Source organism: Erinaceus europaeus, chromosome 2 (genome assembly GCF_950295315.1).
Source record: "Erinaceus europaeus chromosome 2, mEriEur2.1, whole genome shotgun sequence".
NCBI classification, from domain to species: Eukaryota; Metazoa; Chordata; class Mammalia; order Eulipotyphla; family Erinaceidae; genus Erinaceus; species Erinaceus europaeus.
Window position 1 is genome coordinate 129,967,482 of NC_080163.1, and position 23,057 is coordinate 129,990,538.

The following is a 23,057-nucleotide window of genomic DNA, read 5'->3' on the forward strand; positions in this document are numbered from 1 at the left end:
AGTAGCTGTCATATTGTACAACACACCACTCATCTATGATTTAGTATTTTGAAGTGCAGATCTCACCCATAGTCATCATCTTCAAATATAAGTCTCCTGTTCTTATTTCTTCTAATCCCACAATTCCAGCTTAACAAAGACAAATAGGTGGGCTGGGAAGACAGCATCATGGATATGCAAAAGATTTTCATGAGGTTTAAGAGGTCCCAGGTTCAATCCCCAGCACCACCATAAGCCAGAGCTGAGCACTGCTCTGGTATTTCTCGTTGTGTCTTTTTCTCATATCTCTCTCATTAATATAAAATAAATAAAATATGGTGTCTGGGAGATGGCTCAGTGGATAAAGCACTGAACTCCTCAAGCATGAGGTCCTGAGTTCAAGCTCCAAAAGTACATGTACCAGGTCATATCTGGTTCTTTCTCCTCCTATCTTTCTCATTAATAAACAAAATCTTTAAAAAAAATACTTTTAAAAAGTTCACTAAAAAATTTTAAAAAGACAGCCAAAAAAATTTCCCGATATGCTTCATGAATGATAAAGCAGGTCTGCAGGTGTCTCTCTTTCTATCTCCCCCTGCCTTCTCAATTTCTGTCTTTATAAATAAATACATAAAATGCATACTTTAAAAAATTAATTCAGATTAAAATTTTTTTCCCTGACTATAAAACCACTGGATCCTTCTGGGAAGTAAATTTGCAACTGCCCTTAAGTAAATAACAGATGAGAATGGGAAATGTGTGAGAAGCAACTACCAAAGGTGTAAGTAAGTATTGGGGGAATTCTAGGAACTGAAATAAACCAGCAGTTATTTTAGATGAGAGAAGAAAACAGCTAAGGAGAAAACAATGAGTAATTAGAATTCAAATCCAAGGAATTTCACACATAACTGAAAGGAGTGCTTGTTTTCAGTGTCTGTTTTGGGGTGTTTTCCCAGAATCCAAGGGAGATAGAGTGGGTACTATTACCCACTCTTGTCTAAAGGTTGAGAGGAGTTTTCTGGGAGGGACAGGGAGCTGACCAAGTTTATAACTTCTTGATACCACCGTTTTGCAAATTTGTTAACTGGATTTAGAGACATTAAGAAACTTGCTGAGGTCACTCAGCAGCCAGTGAGCTGGGAAGCAAAGAACTGAATCCTAGGAGGAAAATGAGAAATCAGTGCAAAACCCAGGCTGTCCCTACTTGAGTGACAGAATGAAGAAGACACCAAAGTGTCCTAGAGATCCCTGTGAGGTTCTTGTAAGGCTGGAGGAGGCAGGCACAGTCAGTAAGTGGGAGGCGAAAAGCCAAGTCTGCGATATTGTATTACTTTACATCATGTATCATACTGAATATATTAGATCATATGCTATCGGGATGTTATCCCCATCTTGGGTCTGACTACCCCCTTCTCCAGAGAGCCTGGGCCTCACACTGCAGGCCACCCCAAAGCCTTCTGGAGCACCGAGTCAGTCAAAGAGGAAGAGGACAGTCCGAAACCACCGCGTTTATTTCCTGCCGGGCTTTGGAGGCTAGTGGCAATTGGAGTGTCAGTGCACCCTTGGCTGCATGTCCTCCTCCTCCTCCTCCTCCTCCTCTGCGCCGATGCCAGGGAGCCAAGGGTCGTTTTGAGGGAGTCCACAGTCAGGCTGCACGGGGTGGAGTTGGGGAGGAGATACTGCCTTAGTCCTCCTAGTCACTGCAGCCCCACTCCATCACCCCTCTCTGTGGGACCCCGGGGGCCACCCCACCCCCTCTTTCCCTGCAACCCCGCTCTAGCCTGGCTCCCTACCTCTCCTAGATGCTCCTGGTCCCGTGGGGGGCTGGAGGTTAGGGTGAAGACTTGACCCCCGAGTTTCTCCAGCTGTGTTTTCAGACTGCGGAGGAGAGGAGAGGAGGCAGAAGAGAAGCGGAGATCAGAGACACCTGAGGCTGAGAGACAGACACACAGACCGCGGACACGCCCCTCCCCTGTTGTGGAGGCCTTGGGGACAATGCTGGGGAGAGGTCGGGCACGGCCCATTTCCCTCCTCCAGGGCCCTTTTCCCTTCTCCCTCTACATCCCCTCTCACCTCTCGTCGTCCGCAGGTGCAGCCTTGGTATCGGGCTGCGGGGTCTCGACCTCAGGTGGTGAGCACAGCTGGCGCTCCAGCTCCAGCAGCTTGGCGCGAGCCTGGTTCTCTGAGGGGCGGGGCGTTGTGAGCGGGCCTGGAGCTCCCGCGGCCCCGCCCCCGTGGCCCCGCCCACTGCCCCCTCTCACCTTCGGTGAGCAGCTGCTCCTGGCTGCCTTGCAGGGCACGTATCTCCCAGGCCAGTCTGTGCTGCAGCATCTGCTAGAAGGAGAGGAGGTCGGTCTATCTGTCCATCCGCCCGCCCCGCCTTCCCCCTCTTCCTCATCATTAATGGATAAGGCCATTCATTCAAGCATTTGTTAACTCAGTTTGCAGTTTCTGCTGTGGTCAGAAACCACCATTCACCATGCTTCCCTGCACCTCCCCACCACCCCAGTGTACCTCTCAAACTTAATTTCTTCCCACCCTTATCCTCCACCTTCCCCAAGCCCCCAGGTGCTCTTCCTCAAGCGCTCTAGACACATTTAGGCTATAGGACCTTTGCACTGGCCAGAAAAGTTAGTTACTTTGATGCTAGAGACCTGCATAACTTCATTTCTGAACTCATGCTACCTGCTCAGAGAGACCTTCTCCACGGGCATAAGAACTATGTACTTTTTCTTATGTAGTCTGGATATGCTTCCCTCACCCCCACCCCCACCACTCCAGAGACACAGTAAAGACTTGGTTCTCAGGAATTGGCGTATTGCACCAAAGTAAAAGACTCTGGGGTGGGTGGAATACAGATCCAAGAAGGATGACAGAGGACCTCTGCGAAATGTTATGCATGTACAAACTATTGTATTTACTGTCGAATGTAAAACATTAATTCCCCAATAAAGAAATTAAAAAAAAAGATGGGAGAAGGCTGAGGGGGGCGCTGCTGCATGACGGCCACTGTTGGCAGCACACCCTTTTGGAAAAGAATAAATGCCTTGCTTCAACTCCTTAAAAAAAAAAAGAAGTCAAAGCAGAACTATAAAAAAATAGGTGAAAATAAAATAGTGACAGATATAAAACCAAACCATATTTGTGACCTTGGGAAAACTACTGCAGCTTCCAGTGGAGGGGTGGACATACCAAAATCTGGTGGTAGGAATGGTGTGGTATTAATTGTGTAAATTAATATTGAATAGTTATAAAACAAAGCTATCACTTACTACAGTATGCAGAAATAAAATAAAATAAAGACTTGGTTCTTCATTGTCTGGAATGCCAGATGCAACCAGAGACATTAGCTGAATGAAGGAATGAGCTGACCAGGACTTTTTCAGGGTTCCCAGCTGCCACTGAAAGGTGAGCATGCTCTCTAGGTGAACAGGAGGGAAGTGGGACCTGAAAGACTGAGTAAGTGGGTGGGAGGACTTTCCCGGAGCATTGGGCCTGAACAGTGAATGGTATGATCCGGGACCAGTCCTTGAGGATACCATCATAAGGGGAGGAGTAGCTTTTGGTTGGAAGCAATCATCATGGCTCACTTGGAATTCCCAGATGTCCTTTTGCTGGCCCTTCAAGTCCTCCAGTTGTTTTCCCACATGCAACCTAGAGACCAATATGTAAGAATGAGAGATCACATGCTAAGACTGATACCCCGTGGGCAGGGGGTGGGGGGATGAAGACAGGGAAAGTAGTCCTCATATACAGGTCATTGAATCTTTGCCCCACACTCTGTCTGTTCCTTTCATGGGCATTCTCCAAATTCTGGATTCCCACAGCTCTTCTTCAACAAGTTTTCCCTGATCCCCAACTCCTGCTCCCCACTCCAGGTCACACTAGGCCCTAGACCCAGGGTTACCCCTGTGCGCTCTGTGGGAGACTGTCTGTGATCTGAGAGTTCTGGATAGGCATATCCTCCACATTCTCTGGCGACATGTGGTTCCTGGGAAGGAAAAAGACAACTCTCAGTAAAAATCTCTGATCCCACACCCTCTTCAGCAAGAATCGCTTCGTAACCATCATTTTTCTTCTTCTGTTGACTGCATGTAAAACTTGTTGATTGCATGGGCATCATCAAGACCACCACCCTATATATTCTGTCTTTCTCCAAACCATGCCTCCCTATGAAAATTTTGTAAGGAGTTCAGTAGTTTAGTTTCATATATAATGAAGTCCTGGCTTAAAGCTTTGATCTATTTTCCCACTGTGACCATGGACAATGTACATAATCTCTCTGGCTGTCAGCTGCATCATATGTAACATGACAGTATTCATAGGTTCTATTAATCCCTGGTTTCTGTGAGGATTGCGTAAATAAATTAACATAAACAGCTTGTCAGCACATTTTTGTGGTGTAGCTAAATATGCCCCTATTTTGACAATGCATCATCAGGCTTGCCAACACATATACTATTATGGTGCACCATGGTGTGAATGCATTAAGTGAAAGTTCAAAGGATGGAAAGATGCATAGATAAATGGGTAGGATAGTTAACTGGATGGATTAGTGGTGGCTGGCTTAAAAAAAAACGATGCCTGGTTAAAGAAAAAAGATGAATGGTAGGATGGTTAGATGGAAAAATAAAGTACTTGGGGCTGGGTGGTGGCACACCTCATTGAGCACACATGTTAAAATACACAGGTGCCTGGGGTTCAAGTCTCTGATCCCCATCTGAAGGGGGGTAAGATTCTCAATCAGCGAAACAGTACTGCAGGTGTCTCTCTTTCTCTCTCCATGCCTATCTTCCTCTTTCCTCCTAATTTCTCTCTGCTGATATCCAATAAATAAAGATTTAAAAAAGAGATAGGGAGTTAGGTGGTAGTGCAGTGGGTTAAGCACACATGGCACGAAGTGCAAGGACTGGCATAAGGATCCTGGTTCGAGCCCCCACCCCCCCCACCTGCCGGGGGGTTGCTTCACAGATGGTGAAGCAGGTCTGTAGGTGTCTCTCTTTCTCTCCCCTTTCTGTCTTCCCCTTCCCTCTCTATTTCTCTGTTCTACCCAACTACGACACAATAACAGCAACAACAATAACCACAACAACGTTAAACAATAAGGGCAACTGAATGGGGGGAAAAATAGCCTCTGGGAGCAGTGGATTCATGGTGCAGGCACTGAGCCCCAGCAATAATCCTGGAGGCAAAATAATGATAATAAATAAAAAAGATAGATACATGAGTAGATGTGTGAATGGATAGCCAGGTGAAGAAGATGGGAAAGGGAAGAGGATGAATGCAGAAGGTAGTTAGAGACAAGGCTGGAGAGATAATGACTATCTGTGCTGGAGACACATATTCATGAATGAATATGCTAGCTGGTGGGTAGCATAGATTTATGGATGGCAGGAAGCCTAAATGAACAGGGAGATAAATGAATGGATGGCAGGAAAGCTGGATAAACAATATGGCAATACCTAGAATAACACTGGCAATGAGTGATACAACCTAATGTCAGGGCAGAGAATGAAAGTCTTTTGTCTAGCCGATGTTTGTTTTTCCAGTTTATTGGAGGGGGGTAGTGGCTTCCATCATGGTTGTCTACACTTGGGCACTATTTTCCAGCTCTGCATCACAGGTGTCTGCAAAATACTATCACCACCAACCTATGATCCCAACCCCCTCCCCCCCAGCACCCCTTCTCTCACTCCTTCCCCAGAGTCCCTTGCTTTGGTGCAGTAACCCAGACCCAGTCCAAGTTTGGCCTTGTGTTCTCCCTTTCTGTCTCTGTCTCCCAAGTTTTACTTACATGTGAGGCCAGCCAGTATTCATCCCTCTGTTCCTGAACATTTCACTCAACACTTTTAAATCCCGATCTTTGCCTCACCTTGGTTGGAATCTGAAGTCACTCTTTTTTTTTTTTTTTTTTTTTTTTTTATAGTGTGTGTCAAATACTTACTTTCTATAGATCTTGTTCCCTTCTCCTTCAGGCTGGGGAAAAAGTGAGGGAGACATGGGTAGGCCCTCTTACCTCTGAGTCTCACTTCTCTTCCTTTGGCAGTGCAGCTGGAGAATCTGAAGCGCCTCTGCAGGGAGAGGAGTAGGGTGAAGTGGGGTTGTGAGAGCTCCTGGGGAGTAATGGGTGGCTGGAAGGAACAGACCCTATACCACATCAGTCATTGGAGGGTGCTGAGAGACTTCTGAGTTAACTTCTTTTTTTAAAAAATTTATTTTCCCTTTTGTTGCCCTTGTTGTTGTAGTTATTACTGTTGTTATTAATGTTGTTGTTGTTAGATAGGACAGAAAGAAATGGAGAGGGGGGTGGAAGACAGAGAGGGGGAGAGAAAGATAGACACCTGCAGACCTGATTCACTGCCTGTGAAGCAACTCCCCTCAGGTGGGGAGCCGGAGGCTCAAACCCGGGTCCTTTTGCCGGTCCTTGCGCCTTGGGTCACCTGTGCTTAACTGCTGCGCTACGGCCTGACTTCCCTGAGTTAACTTCCAGCCAGATGACAAAGGAGAGATCTTAGCAGAGAGGGAGAGGTGTTCCCTGACTCGGGTTTCAGTGGGATTTCTTGTTGTACTGAGGACAGTGGGCTTTTGTGGGGCAAAAGGTAAAATAAAGACAGAGAAGCTGGCAAATACCTTGCTTTTTGCTCAAGACCTCCTCTAGGTGCAGTTTTTCTTCATTCACTGGAAAATAGTGACAGTTTGAGCCTCCCAAGGGTCACAGCCTATGTCCCCACAACAATACCATACAAAAGGCAAGCTCAAGGCCACCCAGAAGGTATAGCACAGTCCCGGGAAAAGAGAAGGCATATTCTTAACACCTTTGAACCCATCTCTTAGACCACCTGATACCACTTCTCCCCCTCTGTACCCACATTCCTTGTATGTGTTAAAGGGGTGAGGATCCTGAAGAATATGCCAGGTCTACATTGAGGGTAGATAAGGCTTCAAATTATTGGAACAACTGAAGCATGTGAATGAGAGTACCAGAGAGAAGGTGATATTCTGTTTTCAGATGGTACAGGTAGACCTGTCAGGGTAAAGTTTAAGTTGAGTGCTGACAGGTGACTTGACTTAGCAAGAGGTGATATGGGTAGGAAATAACTCTGGAAAATGGAGGAAGCAACCCATGGGAAGCCCTGAGGTGAGCACAAGAATACCAGCATGAGTCATGGGATCTTGGGGCCCATCTTTGGTGCCACTTACAAGAATCCAGTTCTCTGTGCACTGTTTCCCAAAGAGCTTGGGCTTCTCCCAGTTCACCAGATTTTTTCTTTGCTGGGTCAAAGAAAGGAAGATACTGAATGCAACTTTACTCCTCAATCACAATATATAACATTGCACTCTCATCTTCCAAAAACCTAGAGAGGTCTGGATTTTATATATGAGCACATGGAGAATATACATAGTCCAGGTTCTTCCTAGTCAGCTAACCAGCCTTGCTTTTTTTTTTTTTTTTCCTTACCTTGCTGAAGCTCATTAATCCGGTTAATCTGGTCTTCAATCTGTGGCGCCAAGCTTCCCTCTGCAGAAGGTAAGAAAGAATGAGCCAGAGAAGACTGATGGCTACCTGTCCAAGGCAGATGGAAGTGGATGGGTGTTACTATGTCTCTACTTCTGTCAGTCAATACACACTTAACTGGGTGTTTGATACATGCCAGATTTACATTCTGGGTGGGAGAGATGGACATTAGACAAAGACAGAAAACATCAACAGGGGAGGCAGTAAGTGTTGTGAAGAGAAATACAGAGAAGAAAGGAGCTGGAGAATGAGAATATAGAGGTAGAAGCAAGGTAAAACAACTATGGACAGTGAGAAATCACTTATGGTCACCCAGAACACAGTGACGGCTCTTGGATGGAAGTTGTGATTATGGTAGGAGCCAATGGGAGCTTCCCTTCTGCCATGTTAAAAGCCTGACAGGGGAACTATTAATTTCTATTTGTTCTCTGCAGCCTTCTTTAGCTTAAAAGTTAGCAGCATAGATATAGGCAAAAAAAAGCACCACAATCCTTGCTATGTTTCACTACCTGACAACTGGAATAATAGACTCAATCCCTGAATTTTCTAAAGTTACCCACTCCACCTCCTGGAACACCCAGGAAAGTTTGTGCTCTCCAACACTGATTAGACCCCTGGGGGTCTTTGTGTTACTGAAAATGGTCAAAGTCACTCTGTATTTCCAGTCTTGTAATTTTGCTACCTGATTTTGACCTAGGCAGCAGCAGCAATAGCAGCAATGCACCTCTGCATGGGCCTACAAGGTGAAGGTGGAACAGATCACTGAATTACAGTATTTTGAGCTGAGGATGAGATAGGTGCAGGGGTTCAGCCTCAAACACCAGTGAGCACTCTTCTCAGCCCTGGGTACTGGATACAAGGTGCAAAGCTGTTCACATTGTTACTTTTCATTTGTATATAAAAGGGCAAAGAATACACACTCACAAACTCATCACATACATATTATATATATATACATATATACACACACACACACACATATATGCAAGGATATGTAATCTCTAGAAAAAAGTACTTAACAATTGAAAAACAGTTGTTTATAGCCTGTGAGCCAGAGAAATAAATGGTGTGTGTCTGTGTGTTGTTCGTGTGTATGTCTGTGTATCTAAGCATGCCATCTCCCTATACTTCCTTAATTTTGAAGCTGTGCATTTGATTCAAATAATTAAATTGCATGTGAAGAAGAAACAGTAGAAGGATAATTGCCCAAGGTTATGAGTTAATGGGGCTGGGTATGAACCACCTCTGCTTAACTCCAAACCCTAGGCTGAGTCTCAAATACCAGGAGACACATGACCTTTCAGCAGCTTTTTCACTATTGCCAGCAAGTCTTCAGTCTTCTTTGAAGACTTGTTCTGCCCTGCGGAGATAAAATAAGAATTATAGAATCAAGTGAAAAGGGACTAGGTAAAGATTCAGGTTTATCTTGGAAAAGGAGGAAAACCACAGTGGATTCTGTAAAACTTCAAATAACTAAGAACCAGGTTTCTGGTCATGGCAGGGCCCCTACAGTACCCTGCCCCTTATTCCTGAAGTTTATAGTGTGTGCTAGCTGAATCAGACACCCAATGGTCAACTTCTCCCTAGGAAGTGAAAGGATACTACAGATCTCCTTTTATTGAAACTCATGGATGATAAACAGTGATTCAGTTTACTACTCCTGCTGTTCAAGACCTGTATACAAGCTCTAACCAATGTAACATGGCACAGCAATTTCATATGAATTTCTTTAAAATTATGGACCAAAATTTGAAAATTCTCAAAGGATTGATGGACCTAGAATACAATTAATAAATAGCCTTTAACCTTAACAATCAAAAAGTCAACTAGGTATCAAGAGTCTCCTGATGGTAGTACAAAACATCACCTATGTAGGATATTTATTACCCCTCCCCACAAAGAAATTAACAATAGGTTTCCATATCTAAGTAACAACCCAGAGAAAACAGGAGGGGCAAAAAAAGGGATGCCAGGAGGGTGATATCACCCTCAGAAACCCCATAAAGCACTTTGATTTCTTTAACAAACTACAAAGAAGAAACAGAGTGGATCTCTATTTAAGAGAGGGCAAAAGAGGTAGAGCACATGCCTTGTATGCAAGAAACTCTGGGTTTGATTCCCTGTACACAAGAGTTGTGCTCTGGTCACTCTCATAAGCAGATGAATTAATTGATTTTTTAAATTAAAAGAGACTTGTGACATGTATCAAGTAACTATAATGAATGACTCTTATTTGAATTCTGATTCAAATACTTTTCACCATATATTTGTATTTTTTTCTTTTTCTGTTCTTTTACTTTTTATTTATAAAATGGAAATATTGACAAGTCTATAGGATAAGAGGGGTACATTTTCACACAGTGCCCATCCTCAGAGCTCCATATCCAATCCCCTCCTCTTGATAGCTTCCCTATTCTTTATCCCTCTGGGAGTATGGACTCAGCATCATTATGGGATGCAGAAGGTGGAAGGTCTGGCTTCTGTAATTGCTTGCCCGCTGAACATGGATGTTGGCAGTCAAGCCATACTCCCAGCCTCTCTCTCTTTTGCTAGTGGGGTAGGGATTTGGGGGTGGGGGCAGGACTCCAAGACACATTGGTGGGGTCATCTGTCCAGGGAAGTCAGGTTGGCATCATGGTATCATCTGGAAGCTGGTGGCTAAAAAAAGAATGTTTTATTCTGAACCCGTTACTTTTTGTTTTTTTTTCAAACTGCTAAAATTTTTTTATTATCTTTATTTATTGGATAGAGACAGCCAGAAGTTGAGAGGGAAGGGGGTGATAGAGAGGGAGAGAAACACCTGCAGCCCTGCCCCACCACTCACAAAGCTTTCCCTCTGCAGGTAGGGGTGAGAGCTCAAACCCGGGTCCTTGCACATTGCAATATGTATGCTCAACCAGGTATGCTAACACCCGGCCCCCATGTTACTTTTTAAAGGAAGGATGGTGGGCAAAATGTTCATTGTTTGTAAACTTAAAAGAAGGAAACATTTAGGTCTCCTGTCTTTGTATACATTAATTTCAGTGTTAAAAAATTAAGACATGTTTAAATTTTTGTGTTATCAATAAAGTTATGTAGCCAAAGAGTGCATTAAGAGATTTCCTTTTGCATCAGTTTTACTTTTTTCTCTCTCCAAATATTATAAAATATTTGTTTCTGGGAAAAAAGATAGGGCTGGGGAAGGGGAAGCTACCTAAAGATATCTTAGTGGATTTATTTATTTAATTTCTTTATTGGGGAATTAATGGTTTACAGTCGACAGTAAAATGCAATAGTTTGTACATGGATAACATTTCCACATAACAATACAATACCCAATAGGTCCTTCTCTACCTTCATGTTCCAGGACCTGAACTCCCTCCCTCTCACCCCAGGGTCTTTTACTTTGGTGCAATATAACAACTCCAGTCCAGATTCTATTTAGTGTTTTCTCTTCAACAAGTGATCTTGTTTTTCAGCTTCTGTCTATGGATGAGATCATTCCATATTCATCGTTTTGCTTCTGACTTATCTCACTTAACATGATTTCTTCAAATTCCATCCAAGATGGGGTAAAGAAGGTAAATTCACCATTTTTAATAGCTGAGTAGTATTCCACTGTGTATATATATCACAACTTACTCAGCCATTCATCTGTTGTTGGACACCTGGGTTGCTTCCAGGTTTTGGCTATTACAAATTGTGCTGCTATGAACATAGGTATACACAAATCTTTTTGGATGGGATCTTAGTGAGTTTATAGAACATTTGTGGGATGAAATTCTTTGCAGTCATTAAATACGGTGTTAAATATAAATCCTTAGCTAAACTTAGTATATTTTGTTGAAATGTTTGGTGATATGTTCACTTTCTTTGTGTCTCTTGTTTTGCCTGAGATCGTTGATAAATTAGCATGTATCAAGTTAATTTTGCATTGGAATTTCTCAACTACTTAATAAGCTAATATAGGAAACAGAGTAAGAAGGAAACAGTTCCCCTTACCAAGTCACTATCCTCCCCAGAAATAGCCATTGTCAACAAAGTCAAAATACTACAGAAATATGTGGAGCTAAAAATGAAAGCTCCCTGGCCAAGTGGCGGTGCACCTGGTTAAGCGCATATATTACAATGGTCAAAGTTCAAGTCACAGGTCCCCAGCTGTAGGGGGGAAGCTTTGGTAAGGAGTGCTGCAGGCGTTTATATAATACTAATAGGTGGGTATTTCTCTTCTTGAGCCTTATTTTTTAGAAATACTTCAGTGTTTGTAAACCAAATAAAACAAAAGTTACCTTGGTAACAAGGGGGTGGTATTTATGATAACTTACTTTTTTATGAAGATTTTTAGATACATGAGAGTACAGAGGATACTATGGACTCTGATTTACTATCAGATCTGATAACCACTAATGCTACCCAAATATGCTTCAGTTGTCTCTCTGTAAACTACTTACTGCTCTTTTCTTAGATGATGCTAATTCCAAAATCACACCAACAAGTTTAATAGTCATCACATAGTATCACATTTTCACACCTGGGATAAGATCATGGTGATGAGTGTATCTTTGAAATAATCCAACTAACATCTTGATAAATATGTGTGGGGGGGGTGGTGGAGTGGGGAGAAGGAACAGGAAAACTGCACAGTTTGAAGCACACCAGACTTATATACCTAAGACCTGGAGGTCCCAGGTTCAATCCCTGGTACAATCATAATCCACAGCTGAACAGTATTCTGGCCTTTCACTAATATGAATCTTTTAGACAATAAAATTGAAATATGTTATAAAATAAAAGTCTTTAGAGCACAAACCTCCTTTTCAAAGCTTTTATTTGGAAATAATTTCAGATATACATAAAAGTTATAGAAGTAGGCCAAAGTGCTCTTATTTGTTCTTGCATCAAGTTTCCATTTGTAAGCATTTCCATACCTTAACTATGGGCATCATGGCCTATTCCCTAATATTCCAGTGTATATTTCCTATATACAAGAGAACTCTCTCAGTAACCAGTAGCCATCAAAATAAGGATTTTAATATTGATTCAATGTTAATATTTTATCCTCCCCAAATATGTCTCCTTGAAAATTTCTAGTTTCTAATTATATAGTATTATATGTTTTTTCTTTTTGCCCCTTACAGAAAATGACCACCACATAAAAATTCCATAACATGAATGGATATATCTTAACCATTTCTGTGACTTCTTGGGTTCCTGGTCCACAAATCTGTGTGTTCTCTGATTGCCTACTAGGATGACAGAAGACATGAAATAACACACATCCTAAAAGTACTCTGCCATACTGCTTCTAGCAAATTCTTTATTTTTTTCCCTCTATTATAGCTGGGGCTCAGCACTGAGTCCACTGCTCCTGGTGGCCATTTTTCATTTTTATTGGTTAGGACAGCGAAATTGGGGGGGGGGGGGATAGAGAGGGAAAGAGATATAGAGATACCTGCAGCCCTGCTTCACCACTTGTGAAGCTTTCCCTGCAGATGGGGACCAGGGCTTGAACCCAGGTTCTTGTGTGTGCTTAACCAGGTGCACCACCACCTTGGCCCCCTAACAAATTCTTTACTGGTCAGTTCTCCCAATGAAGTAAGAGATGACCTATACCCCAAGTAATCAATACTAGATATTACTCCTCCCTGTATAAAGTCAATTTTGATGGGCTAAAAATGGCATCTTGATATATCTTTCAGTTTTCTCCATTGACAGTTAAATTAATCCTAACTTCAGTTTTGATGGATTTAAATATTAGATACTAAAATAGTTTCTACTATAGTGCTAACTACCTTAAGTGCTTAAAAATGATGTCTTACTTTCACCTTATTTCCTTTCTTAAAAAGTTGGCCCAATTGTATGATTATAATCTAAGAAAGTTCTCTGCCTTAAGATCCTTTCATTATGCAGTACTTTTAATTTTATTTATTTTCCCTTTTGTTGCCCTTGTCTTTTTTTATTGTTGTTGTAGTTATTATTGTTGTTGTTATTGATGTCGTCGTTGTTGGACAGGACAGAGAGAAATGGTGAGAGGAGGGAAAGACGGAGAGGGGGAGAGAAAGACAGACACCTACAGACCTGCTTCACCGCGTGTGAAGCGACTCCCCTGCCGGTGGGGAGCCGGGGCCTCGAACCGGGATCCTTAAGCCGGTTCTTGCGCTTTGCGCCACATGCACTTAACCCTATGCGCTACCTACCACCCGACTCCCAGGTCCTTTCATTATTTATACAACAACAAAGCTACTAAGCACCTACTATATGCCAGTCAGGCACTGTTTTAGGTACTGGGGGGAAACAAGTCTGTCCTAGAGACCACATCTGAAAATAGACAACAAATCAGTCAAGTTTTCACTGACGTCTGCATAGGTAAATCTGGGAAGATGTCATCCCAAATATTCATTAAGGCGGCCGCTTCAATGTGCAGGAAGTTTGTGTGTGGGAGGGGGTGGCAGTGGAGATAGACAAAACCGCAGAGTAGTGACAACTGCACAAACAGTGGCAGTTACAGAAGCCTTCATTCGTCATGCTACTTTCTGTACTTCGGTACATTCTGGGAAATCTTGTGTGTGTGTGTGTGGTGTGTGTGTGTGTGTGTGTGTGTGTGTGTGTGTGTGTGTGTGTGTGTGTGTGTGAAGTTAGTGATAAAATAGTGGACCACTGACTGTGTGGGGTGTGTGTGTGTGTGTGTGTGTGTGTGAAGTTAGTGATAAAATAGTGGACCACTGACTTTGGAGATTTTCTTCTTTGGAGCTAGAGTACAATTTCTGCCTCTAGAGCAAATTGTGTTTCTTCCTGTCACGGGGTGGAGAAGAGCTGCTTTTGGGGGGTGAGTGGCAGCTCATGCAAAGTAGGACTGGGGCCGGGAGATACTGCAGAATGATTACTTTGTGTGGCAGCAACTGTGTGTACCCATCATCACCTTCCCCACCTGTGTTTTGCTTTGTTTGAAGAGATGCATATTGGAGTATTTTAGTCTACTAGATTACTTTAAAATACTTAAGCAAAATAAGTTGAGAAAGTTGATGACAAAGGATCAACCTTGATGAAAATAGGCGTGTTAGGCATCGCCACTGTGAACAGTACTTTTTTTTTTCATAAAGACTTGAATTTTAAAGAAAAAGTCCTGTTATGAATATTTCACTATTGTAACTGAATGCTCCCTCCGTCCTGCCCTACCTTCCACTTCCTCCATGACTCCTGGTGGCTCCGTTTTCTGAGGCTTCATCTCGCCCGCCATCTTCCCAGGTGGCCCGATTGGTCCAAACAACTCACGTGAGGCTCCGTAGTGCGCATGCCTACAGCACGCACTTAGGGTTAGCAATCAATAGGGTTTTAGCTCTGGACGACCCCAGGCTCTGGTGTACAGCACTAGTGCTACAAAAACCCTAAAGCTCCGATTTAGAGAAACCAAGGGCAGAACTAAGGGTCATGGTCACTCGGGAGAAATGTCGTGTGCACTTATATAAAAGCTAGGGCTGTCCTTTCCTCCCTGGGTTTCTCGTATTGCGTTGGTGGTAAATGCATGGGACCATGTGCATATGCTATGTGGTAGTTCACAAATTCCCATGTAACACCCTGCAAGAAGTTAGCTTTCTCCATTTCATGGATGTGTAAAATGACCTCTAGAAGCTAAGTGCACCTCCTATGTAAAATGTCTGACTCTCAGTCACCATGTAAAAGTTGGCTGCTTTGTGCAGTTGATGGACAGGTGGACACTGAAGTTAACTTTCTCATGAATATTGGACGATAGGTGTCATATTTGAAAGGGTAAGAGTGAAGATAAAAGGGCAAAGGAAGTGACCTCATGGGGATTGGTTTTAGGCTTTTCATGTAGTATTTTGCTTTGTTTTTAATATCCTCTAGTTGATATGAGCACAATCTAGCCCTGCATTCCCAATTCTAGAACACTTCTGGGTCACCCATAGAGACCTCAGGCAGCCCTTGTTACTTAGTGCTGAAATTCCATCAAGGAGTCAGACCCCCTGATGCAGGACAGTGTGTATGATCCTCAGGTTTGGAAGGAAAGGCACCCCCCTCCCTCCCACCCCCACCTCCACCATGCACCCCACCAAGGTTAGACCATCATCCAAATGGAGGTGTCAGAGAGGGAAGGGAAAGGTCAAGCCTAAGGCTTTCTCCCCAGATGATGAAGTCATACTGCCACCCACCTCTCATTTGTGGGCTAGCCTCAGATCTTACCCCAATTCTTGGGGACAGGGATCAACCCCCAATCCACACCCCAATTCCAGGGTAGAAACAAGGTAAAAGCCAAAGTTAGTAGTTTTCAGCTTTTCTTAGACTGAGAGGAACTCCATCTCTCAGAGTCCAGTGAGCAAACCATTATGAGTAGCTTGGTCCACAGGTGCAGTAGGGGCTGCTGGGGGTGTGGAGTACTTGGGTGGGTAACGGATGAAAAGCCGATCCTCCTCTTTCTTCACCCAGCGTAGGAGTTTGGTCACTACTAAGATGGCACCCGCCTTGGTGATCAAGGGGCTGAGGCAGGTATACAGCTCAAATTTGGAGGTCACCTGGGGGTTGAGAGGAGACAGAGAGTTGGGCTGGAGCCAGCAATGCCCAACCTAGCTCACCTGAACTAAGCCCTATACTGTTTAAGGATCAGAAGACACAGCTGGCAGTAGCTCCCACTGAGTGCTTCCTGGTCACTGGGCTAGGCAGGCAGAATACTATTGTTTCACAGGTAGGCCAGGATTTCTCAGTTGGATTATGGGATCAGTGAGATCTATGGCTTCAAATGGGTAATGTTGGCTATTGGTGTATGTGCATACTCTCTGGATCTGTTTGCTTATCTGAAGATAGGGGGTAACAATACCAAACATTAAATGAGCAATTATTGTATACAAGGTTCCATTTTCCTCACCTATAATGTAGCTCAGTCACAGTGTCAGGATCAAGTCAAGTTAACCCTAGTAGAGAACTAACTTGACCAGGTCCTGAGCAGTTTTCTATAGCACCTCTCACTACTCTTTCTCCTTGTTCCCTCTATACAAGTTACTCTTGTCTCTATTTATAGTTCATCAAATGTGACCAGCTTTATTTCACCCCACAGCATTTGCACATAAATGTCCTGCCAGGCATGCGCTTCCTCCAGATAATTACATATGACTCACTACCTCTCCCTCTCACTCACATGCCAAGGCCTCCAGGAGGTATCATCTGGTTACCCGATGTCCTGGGCCTATCATACTTGGATCTGAAATACTGTTCTCCATTAAAAGATACAAGGTATCTTGGTGGTAAAATTGACTAGTATTGAGGCCTGTACAGATTGAAGTACAAGGTAATTTTGAAGCATCAAATGTTCAAACAATAATGGGGACATCAGAGGGTTAGAAATCTATGTACACATGTTCACATCAGCACAGATTTTAATAGTTCAAACTTAGAAACAAGGTGACCAATCCAGATAAATGGCTAAGAGATCTGTGATATATACAAAATGGAATACTACTCAGTTGTAAGAAATGATGAAATTATTTCCTGTGCCTCATCTTGGATGGCACTTGAAGGAATCACATTATGTGAAATAAGCCAGAAGGAAAGAACCAGTAGGTGAAACTTAAACAAGGAAAGAGAGGGGGAAAAAGACAGACAGACAAACAAACAACAACAAAAAAATGGAGTGAAACTTGAATTGTGTGTGGTGTATTGCACCAAAGCAAAGGAATTTGGGGGAAAGGCAGGTGGGAACAGCTAGAAAGAGCACTGGGGACCCGGTACAGGGTGATGAAGAATTTAAGTTGGTGGAGGGAATGCTGTGTAGACAGCTATACTGGGGAAGTAAGATATTGTATCATGTTTCAATAGTTGTCTTGTAAGCCTATATTTCACCAGTAAAATCAATAACAACAAAAAGTTACAGGGTTTGACTTGGCTGCACCAGAGACTTATTTTAATATCAAAACAGAGAAAAGGATTTCAGCCTACCGAAATAAAGAGATATCTAACAGCTCATACTGATGTAAGATTAAAAACTCAAAAAATAAGCAAAGAGAGGATAATCTCTTCCAGACAACAGAATATCAACCAATAACTATTGATGGAATAATAATAATAAGTCACTTCTGATAAATTCCAGAGTAATAAGTATTACAAGTCAGAATCATCAACACATGTTAAAATTAACAGAGAAGAAAATAAGAGCACTAACATACTCATAAGATAATTACATAGAAGGAGAATGCTGATTGGACAGTGAACAAATTTGGCAGACACCACCACAACTAAGCAATGAAAACATCAACAACGAAACAAACTGACTGTGGTACTCCTGTCAGATGCAGAGAAGGGTATATCATCACTTCTGTGTTATTCTTGTCAAATTGCATAACCTCACTTTTGTCACATGAAAATACCAGAAAACTGCAAGACGAAAGACATTCTACAAACAAGCACCTGGTACCCTTGAGTAGTGCCAAAGTCTTGAAAGACAAAAAGAAATGGAGAATGTTACATTATAGCACAATAAATTAACCCCACATGGGATCTTGGATTGAATTTTGGACAAATAAAAGGACAACTGTAGGAAAACTGGTAAAATCTCAATAAAGTTTGAGAATCCGATGTTATTTTAATGCAATTCCCTCATTTAAAAAATTTTTTTATTATCTTTATTTACTGGATAGAGACAGCCAGAAATAAGAGGGAGAGGATGATAAAGAGGGAGAGACAGACAGCTGCAACACTGCTTTACCACTTGCAAAGCATTCCCCCTGCAGGTGGGGACTGGGGGCTTGAACCTGGGTCCTTGTGCACTATAATATGTGTGCTCAACCAGGTACACCATCACCTGGCCCCTATTTCCCTCATTTTAATAAATTCCTGTGGGTAATGTTAGTATCTGTAAAAGCTAGATGAGACACCTATTTATAGTAACTCCTTGTACTATTCTGCAACTTCTGTATAAGTCTTAAAAATGGGAAAAAAAAAAAAGTTTGAGAAAACCCACAGCTTGGAGCAATACAAAAAAAGTATACAAAAAGACGATTTAATAAATGTGCACTAGCTGGCACAGTCTGGGCAAAGGTGATGTTGCTAGTGGGGCCACCTTGACCCAACTACCCGAGTATCTGACCTTTAATAGATCTTGTGGAAGTAAGGACAGGAGATCAGAAGAGAGACCTCAGGGAAGAATACCCCAGGCAGAAGTCACACACAGGACTTTATTCTATAGTGTCAAGGAGTGCTGAGAATTGTTGTGGTTAAAAATGCAGACCAAGGGCAAGTAGTGGAGACTTAGCAGGTACAAATAATGCTAATAGGGCCCCTACAAAGTTGACAACACTGGTTGCTAGTAGAGGAAGAAAAAAAGTAAAAACAAAAATAAATGAGAACAAAGCAAAATGACAACTAATAGATATATATTATATTATCATTATATATAATGATAGAACTAATGGAGAGACACTGATTTATCCTTATGGGCTTTAAAGACACTTATAGCAAAGACAGTGTTGGGAGCAAAAGCAGAGCTCCGGAAAAGGCTATTGTGGCTAGAGGGGATACAGTGGAAGTAAAGGAATCTTGAAGGGGGTAATTAACTCCAGAGCTCCACCCCAACTCACCCAGGCCAACAGCGTCTCCTTCTCAGCCACATGGTAGATGAGGCGCAGAGGCCGGGAGGTGCTATGCAGACGTGCGTGCAGGCGATGGTACAGGTCTGACAGTCGTTGACGTTCCTCCTCTCTGCTATAGGGGGCCTCTAACTCGGGGCTGCAATGACAGAAACAGATCTCCCCTCAGTGTAGGGATTTCAATTAAATGAGGAGGCAGAGCCTCCCCCTGGGGAATAATAACTGGAGGCTCTGTTGTCCACATCAGCTGGGGAATTCCTTGAGTACTGAGGTTCCCCCCCGCCCCCCCCCCCATAGAAAAGAACTTCCTTGAGGTTGGCTGTTGAACTCCAATATTCTATTATTGGAGCATAACTGGCCCTTTCTTCCAAATCCTGTCTATGAGATGCTGAACATTCTAGTTAGATAAGCCAGTTACCCACAGAAGGGTCATAGCTCACCTGGTAAACTGGGGCAGCTGGCGATGCTGGTCAGGGATATCCAGTGGCTTATAGAGAAAGTGTCGGAGGCCAGGTGCCCCTACAACCTGCACACTGTAGGCAGGGGCACTGGCTGCTGGTGTACTGGAGAGACTGGCAGCCTCTGCAAGGGCACGCATGGCACCAAGAGTGTGCATACCATCTTCAACCAGGCGCCGGCAGGTGGCCATGTCGTGGAAGGCCTCAGGGTTAGTGCCCAACAGTAGCAGGCAGACTGGCATAGCATCCAGGCGGGCCACGTAGGCATAGAAGAAACCATCAGGGTTAAAGCGGGGCAGACACACAGGTGCCCAAGCCTCACCAGCTGCAAAGGCTGGTGCACCCACCCAGTCCAGCAGCAACTGCAGGTCAGCAGGGTCCAGTCGGCACTCAGTCAGGACAGTCCGCTCCTGGGCTGCAGTCACTAATCGACCACCAACTGCTAGCAGTGACAATGCCAGGCCGGGTGCTGTGCAACGTCGTAGCAGTGCACCCAGAGCATCTCGCAGGGTTCGAGCAAGGGGCACACAACGCACAGCACCCAGCAGTAGGGCTCCTGGGTCCCGCTCCACACTGTCCAGAAGTCGGTCGAGGGTGCGCTCAGAGCCAGTCAGCAGGCGGCGGAGGTCATAGTTCTGCTTGTGTGCAAAGATGCGGGCCACACTGGCACGAGTCAGTGTACTCACGATCTGGGCATGCACAGCCAGCAACTCCCCACGAAGCTGAGCTGCTGACTGAGGAGTCCTTGACACAGCCACCAGTAGCAGTGGGCCCTGCTGTAGAAACACCAGCTTGTGGTCCTCTGGGGGATGAGGGGTGGAGAGAAATTGGGCAGTGGTGACCAGAGGGGGTTGGGTGGCCTTCTTGAGCCTTTACCCCAAACATACACAACACCCTGGCCTGACTGTAAATGGTAACTCTGTATACACTTGGGATAGAGTAAGAACAAACTGGGGGAGTTGGAACATTTACAAAGATGTTATTTACAGAGATAAGATATAGGGCCAAGAATACAGGTGCACAACATGGAGAAGAAGATGATGGTGCTAGGAATGACACAGAGCCAGAAAGACACCCCATTCTGCCACACAGTCTCCAAAGTTGTCCTCTCATGGAAGTATCCATGTCACTTAGATCCCAGTGAGTTAACCATCAGAATCCAAGAGACCCAAAAGATAGACAGACTCCTTACAGGTCATTTATGCACTGACTCACCTTTGACTGGATAGCTAGTACTTTAGACAAATAGGCAATCAGCCATGTTCCCAGTCACCAGCCCCTTACCCATCCTGCCTCTGGCCCCTTGCTCACCAGCATAGATGGCACGGATGGCATCTCCAGCACTCTGTACGAAGGACACCAGGGCCGTCATCACACCCATGGTGGTTGACAGTGCTTCCACACTACCATACCTTGAGTAGATGGGCTTGCCTGCCTCGCTTAGCACAAACACATGCTTCCGCTTGCTGCGCCAGTCCTCGTCACTGGGGTCCCCGCCCTGGCTTCCTGAGTCACTCTCAAGGATCCCCATGGAATTGCTTTCAGAGTTTGCAGGGTCCCAGAGTTCACAGTTGCATGATGGGGCCTCTGATGGGAGCAATGGTGACAACAAGCTGGGTGGTTGTTCCCTGGTCTCAGAGCCTGAAAGGGAGTCTCTGGTGAGTCATCTGCCTGTATCCACATTCCATGAGACCAAGTGCTCCCAAATTCAATAAATCCTTACCAGTCCCCTGACCCAGAAAACCCCTACAAACACAAAGGTTTCAGTGAGCTTCCTAAAGCTTTAATAATCCAGTCTCTCATTGCCACTATTGAGTCCTCCATGTCCCTACAAATCAAACAATCCTTTCTCTATAACGGCCGTTATCAAGTCTTCAAAGCATCCATTGCCTCTGGATGATCATTATTGATATCTCCATCTTCACCGATACCCCATTAATACCTCTGACCTCTCCCTGATTCTCTTTATATCTATATATCCCTTAATGGTTCTTTGAATGCCCTCCATCACTACTGTAACCCCTTATTTATTCTCATTGATGTCCACTGAACCCTTGTGATATCACTGACTCTTCTGGTCATCCATTTAAATTCTTCACGATGACCACTAATTCTCCACTAATTCATTTGACTATCATGAATATTTACTCACATCCAAATCTTTTGCATTTCCCCTGACTCCCTATTTATTCTTACTGCTGCTTGATTAACATTCTGGTGATGCCACATTACCATTAATACTGAGGTATTCAATGACCTTCAATGGATTCCCTGATTTACAATTTATTCTACTTCATTCCTACTAACATTCATTGCTAACCTTCACTAGCAACTAAGATATTCAGTGCCTCCACTTTTATTCTCAGATATCCATTTCCATCTCTACAATAAACACCCTATGTAGGTACAGGCAATACTTGGATCTCTACAGACCTTCCAGTGATTGACATATTTACTAATTAAACTCATCACTCATTACTCCGTACTGATTCCCCTGACACCCTCCTACTGATTCAGTCAATGTTCACTGATCCTCCAATGACAACCATTATTATTAGCTGGTAACTATGTTTCAAAAATTTCCCCATAAAATCCCAGTGACTAAATAGTTCCTCATTTTTCTCAAAATTTACTGCGTCTTCCATCTCTTCAAGTACCAACCAATGACTTCCTGTTAATAAAAGACAATAATTTCCAAGTTCTCAATACACCCCACCTCCATCCCCTACCCCCGCTCTGCTGCTGTTGGGTTACCCCACTTTTCTGAATCCAAAAAGACTCCTTACTGGTCCCCGTGGACCAAAAGAGACCCCCTTTCAAGACACTGCTTAAGGGAAGGGCATACCTCTTCCCTCCAGGCCCTGGTCTCCAGGGTCCACACGAACCCCTTCACCATCGCCAGCCTTCTCACTGGGGAACTGTGTGTCCTCCAAGTCCTCCGCGTCTCCGGGGTCTGGGGCAGCAGTGTCTCCTCCGGCATCCATCTGCACATCCCTGTGAGGGAGGAGAATTGAGGGTGATGGCCAGCAAAGCGAACTTTTTTTTTTTTAAGCCTTTACTGAGCCCAGGCCCCTTTGGACAACCACCTAGTGCTCGCTCTCACTAGGTTTTCAACAGGATGACATACTCAAGCACGTGACCAAATACCTGCACCCTCCAACACTTGATTAAAAGGGAGGTTCCCCGGAGCATCCGGGAGTAAAGATACTTAAACACTAGCTTTACTGCCGTCTCTCAATTGGCCGGGTACCAGTTCATTCCCTAGCCGCGGTAGTATCGCGCTTCCGGGTGCAGGGCGGTCTTGCCATACTTCCGGGTGCGACGCGGATCAGAGACAGTTCCGGTTGCGGAGGTTTAGTCTCTGCCAGAGGCTCCGGCTCCTCTCCCCCCGCCACCCACCGATGCTTCCTCACCGTTGAGTTGACTCGCCTCACTCCCGGGTCTACGGCAGCCTTGGTTGGGAACCCAGTGAGCCCAGTACACAGTCCTCGCCACCGTCCAGGCTCCTGCTGCCGGGCAGCAGGACCTACTTTT

At 44.1% G+C, this 23,057-nt stretch overlaps 2 protein-coding genes across 4 annotated transcripts; both read right to left on the reverse strand.

Moving 5' to 3' along the window:
• SYCE1L (synaptonemal complex central element protein 1 like) lies at positions 1 to 14,722 on the reverse strand. Of its 3 annotated transcripts, XM_060185139.1 has the most exons (12): positions 14,651 to 14,722; positions 8,793 to 8,855; positions 7,439 to 7,498; positions 7,180 to 7,251; positions 6,610 to 6,657; positions 5,996 to 6,050; positions 3,887 to 3,970; positions 3,570 to 3,633; positions 2,241 to 2,313; positions 2,053 to 2,161; positions 1,773 to 1,857; positions 1,473 to 1,629 (listed from the first exon to the last, which is right to left on the reverse strand). In XM_060185139.1, the coding sequence occupies exons 1-12, from the start codon at positions 14,709 to 14,711 to the stop codon at positions 1,531 to 1,533; spliced, it is 873 nt and encodes a 290-aa protein (XP_060041122.1). In that variant the 5' UTR covers positions 14,712 to 14,722; the 3' UTR covers positions 1,473 to 1,530. The 3 variants fall into 3 exon arrangements, with proteins under 3 accessions (XP_060041121.1, XP_060041120.1, XP_060041122.1); XM_060185138.1 differs by lacking the exon at positions 1,773 to 1,857 and having other exon boundaries at positions 1 to 1,629; positions 2,241 to 2,310; XM_060185137.1 differs by lacking the exon at positions 1,773 to 1,857 and having other exon boundaries at positions 1 to 1,629.
• Positions 12,286 to 23,057, reverse strand: MON1B (MON1 homolog B, secretory trafficking associated). The gene is made up of 6 exons (XM_016185362.2): positions 22,937 to 23,057; positions 22,369 to 22,517; positions 20,835 to 21,164; positions 19,506 to 20,325; positions 19,057 to 19,204; positions 12,286 to 16,002 (listed from the first exon to the last, which is right to left on the reverse strand). The coding sequence occupies exons 2-6, from the start codon at positions 22,505 to 22,507 to the stop codon at positions 15,793 to 15,795; spliced, it is 1,647 nt and encodes a 548-aa protein (XP_016040848.1). The 5' UTR covers positions 22,508 to 22,517; positions 22,937 to 23,057; the 3' UTR covers positions 12,286 to 15,792.